The sequence below is a fragment of the Corvus kubaryi genome, unplaced genomic scaffold (assembly GCF_017639235.1).
Source record: "Corvus kubaryi isolate FWS band 111438036 unplaced genomic scaffold, C.kubaryi_AGA036_p1.0 37300, whole genome shotgun sequence".
Lineage (NCBI taxonomy): Eukaryota > Metazoa > Chordata > Aves > Passeriformes > Corvidae > Corvus > Corvus kubaryi.
In genome coordinates this window covers 12,664,776-12,668,153 of record NW_024581093.1, presented here as the reverse complement: position 1 = coordinate 12,668,153, position 3,378 = coordinate 12,664,776, and the positions used below count along the sequence as shown (strand labels likewise).

Here is a 3,378-nt window from a genome sequence, read left to right as displayed (position 1 = left end):
CCCCAGCGCCCGGCCTCCGCCCCTCCGCCGCACCTTCTTGAGTTCATTGTCGGAGGCGCCGGGTGGCACGCCCAGGATGTCGTAGAGCTTCGTGTCGGCCACGTTGGCCATGGCGGGGCGGTGGCGGGGCCGAGTGGGGCCGGGCGGGCCGAGGGCGGCGCGGGCAGGGCCGAGACCGGCGGCAGGACACGGACACGGACCGGCCGCGACGTCACTGCGCACGCTCTGCGTCACCCCGCCGCGACGCGCGAGGCCCCGCCCCCACGGCCCTCCGACCCAGTTCCGGCGCGGCGCGGCAGGGGGCGCTGTGCGCAGGGGCTGTGAGGGCACGGGCGGGGCTGTTGAGTGGGGACCGCGACACGGGCAGGGAGCAGCGTCCTCAGCTGTCCCGCCTGTTACTACACACAGTCAGCGGGGTTGGAGAAGACCTCTGAGATCGTGCAGTCCAGCGTATGACCGAGCACTTCCATGTCAACCAGACCGTGGTACTGAGTGCCCTATCCAGTGTCCGGTCTTTTGTTAAACATCCCCAGGGAACGGTGACTCCACCACCGTCCCTGAGCAGCCCGTTCCAATATCTAACCACTCTTTCTGTGAAGAAATTCTTACCTTACGTCCAACCTGACCGTCCCCCAGTGCAGCTTAAGGCTGTTCTCTCATCCTGTCACTTACTGCCTGAGAGAAGAGCCCGAGCCCCACCTGGCTACACCCTCCTTTCAGGGAGCTGTAGAGAGTGGTAAGTTTACCCCTGAGCTTCCTTTTCTCCAGGCTGAGCCCCCCAGCACCGTCAGCTGCTCCTCATCAGACCTATACTCCAGATTCTTTCCCAGCTCCATTGCCCATTCTTTGGACTCGCTTCAGCATCTCAATGTCCTTCCAGAATTGAGGGGTCCAGAACTGGACACAGAACTCAAGGCATGTTCTCACCAGTGCCCAGTACACTGGGACAATCACTGCCCTGGTCCTGCTGGCCACCATATTACTGATACAGGCCAGGGGCCGTTGGCATTCTTGGCCACCTGGGCACACCTGGCTCATGTTCAGCCTTTGTTGACCAGCACCTCCAGGTCCTTTTCCACCAGACACTTCCCAGCTGCTCTGCTCCAGCCTGGAGTGCTGCAGGGTGTTACTGTGGCCAAAGGGTAGGACTGGCACTTTGTCTTGTTGAACCTCACACTGTTGGTCTTGGCCTGAAATTTCAAACCTGAAATGCCACTGCCTGTGCACACATGTCCCCCGAGTCCACAGCTCCTGCCTCCCCAGGTGTGTCACTGAGGTGAACAGGGCGCCTGCACACCAACCTGCTGCCTGCCCTCAGGCACCAGTGAGTGTTCCTTTAGGGACATATTGCTAAGTAGTTATAAATAGCACTGGTACCCATCTGCTCTGGTTTTGTGTTTTGCTCCACTGCTGGAATCTGAAGCACCAGTTGCTGTGCGGGGCCCAGAGTGACTCACAAAGCGCAACAGCCCTAAGGCCCCAGCTGGGCACCACTCTTAGCAGGCAAATAAAAAGCTGGGTTGTGTTTAATTAGATGTTTGTCTCTTAAAGCTGGGCTAGGAGAGCAGCTATTGAGCCCTTTCTCAGCTATAGTCTCCTGGTCATTACCTCGTTGTTAGGCAGGGGCTGCTGGAAGGCTCTAAGAGCTGTGGCAGGTGTGTGACTGAGAGTGGTGGCATGGGGTCTGTATAAGGGCAACCCCCAAAAGCTAGCTTCTTGGCTTCTCGGTGGGTAAGCCCAGATTGTGCCTCAGAGAGGGTGCTCCCTGAGGAAGAGGTGAGCAAGGCTGAGGGCTGAGGAGAAGTTGCTGGGAAAAGATTACTGGCCTGACATGTGAGAGAGAGCAAGAAAAGGCCCTTTGAAAAGATTGCTGGGCTTGTGGCATAGAAATTTGAATATGTCCCTTGCCTAAGGGGAACAGATCTGAGTGCCTGAAGGCTCCTTTCCCCTTTGTCTGTAGGGGTACCCTTCATCTTGTCACAGTTCCTTGACACAGCCTGTGGTCACAGTGGCTGGATTGGGAAGTACCATCTGCTGGTGGCATCTCTGCTGCTTCTTGGGCGGGTGTTTATGGGGCCCTAAATTTCATCATTGTGTTTATGGTCTGGAGTGATCTGGTTCAGTAGATGATGGTAATACCTGCCTCTGGTGTTGCAGCAGTCAAGAGCTTCAAAAGAAAATGGAGACTAGTTTTGAAGGGAGAAGAAGAGTGGCAGGACAGAGAATGGCTGCTGGAAAGACAGTCCTATGGACTGTAATTATTAGTCTGGTTCAGAGATGCACAGAAAGAAAGAAAAGCCCTTGTAAGGAGGGGTATTTTTCTTTGGTGTTTTTGCAGGCTGCCTGTACAGCCTTTGGGAATTTCATGGTTTGATTTATGTAGCTAAATCCAGTAAGGCTTCATGATTTGGTTTACCTGTGTATTACTTTACTTGGCTTCATCTTTTATTTTGGTAAGACTAAATTCATCTACTCTAAGAACTGTCTGCCATGCATACCTGGCTGGACTATTTTGGATGGTACTTACTTACGGATTAATATGTTTCTAGAGAAGATTTTTTTGTGTGTTTTTGTCATATAGGTTTTTCTTTTTAGTGGGCAGTCAGGTAGGAAGAAAAGTTAGGAGTGTGTGGAGGAGTGCTTCCTTGCCCTGCAGGTCAGATTTGCATTTTTAGGTGTTAAGGAGAATCAGCAGGACTGATACAAGCAGTATTTGACATAGAAGGAATGTTTAGCATACCATAGCATTTATATGTTTTCCTTGCATTTAAAAAAAAAAAAATCTAAAGCTCTAAGAAGGTGAGTTTGCACAAACCAGTGGGGTGCCATTCTTATCTATGTCTACAGGGAGGAAGTTCACTAAAAGTATGATTCAGCCCAGATGTACCTGTCCTGGGAGCTGAGTGGCTTCTGAAGCCACTTGGCATCTTGAGGCCATGTTGGCAGCCAGACTCTGAGCCAGGATTGATGGACTGTGGGGGCGAGAGGTGAGCTCGGGGTATCAGCTGCAGCACAAGCCAAGGAGGCACTTTAGAACCAGTGTTTGTATATTTTCTTCTTCCCTGCCAGAACAGCTGTGTTACTACAGGCCTGGTTTATATCTTGCACAATCAAACTAGATAACAAATAATAAGAAAAGTCCTCTGGGATGAAAATTTACATTTTATTTTTAAGTGGAGCTAAAGAATCATAAAATGGGATGATTAGCTTTTTATTAAATTCAAATGCAGATAAAGAGCAAGGTGGTGTTTCTTCTTCCTGCACACTACTTTTACTGTAGACTTGTGAGCTGTACTGACAGAACCCATTAGACACACAGCTGGCCATATCTCACCATTTAAATTGTTTCCAAAATATGTTCAAATTGAGACTTTCCTT

The 3,378-nt window shown here is 51.1% G+C and overlaps 1 protein-coding gene across 1 annotated transcript in view; it reads right to left on the bottom strand.

Moving 5' to 3' along the window:
- Positions 1 to 230, bottom strand: part of DNAJA2 (DnaJ heat shock protein family (Hsp40) member A2) — an 11,744-nt gene extending 11,514 nt beyond the window's left edge. Inside the window, exon 1 of the mRNA XM_042027565.1 lies at positions 34 to 230. Within this exon, the coding sequence (XP_041883499.1) occupies positions 34 to 111 (78 nt within the window). The 5' untranslated portion in view covers positions 112 to 230. The remainder of the gene's footprint in view (positions 1 to 33) is intronic.
- Positions 231 to 3,378: the final 3,148 nt, after the last annotated feature.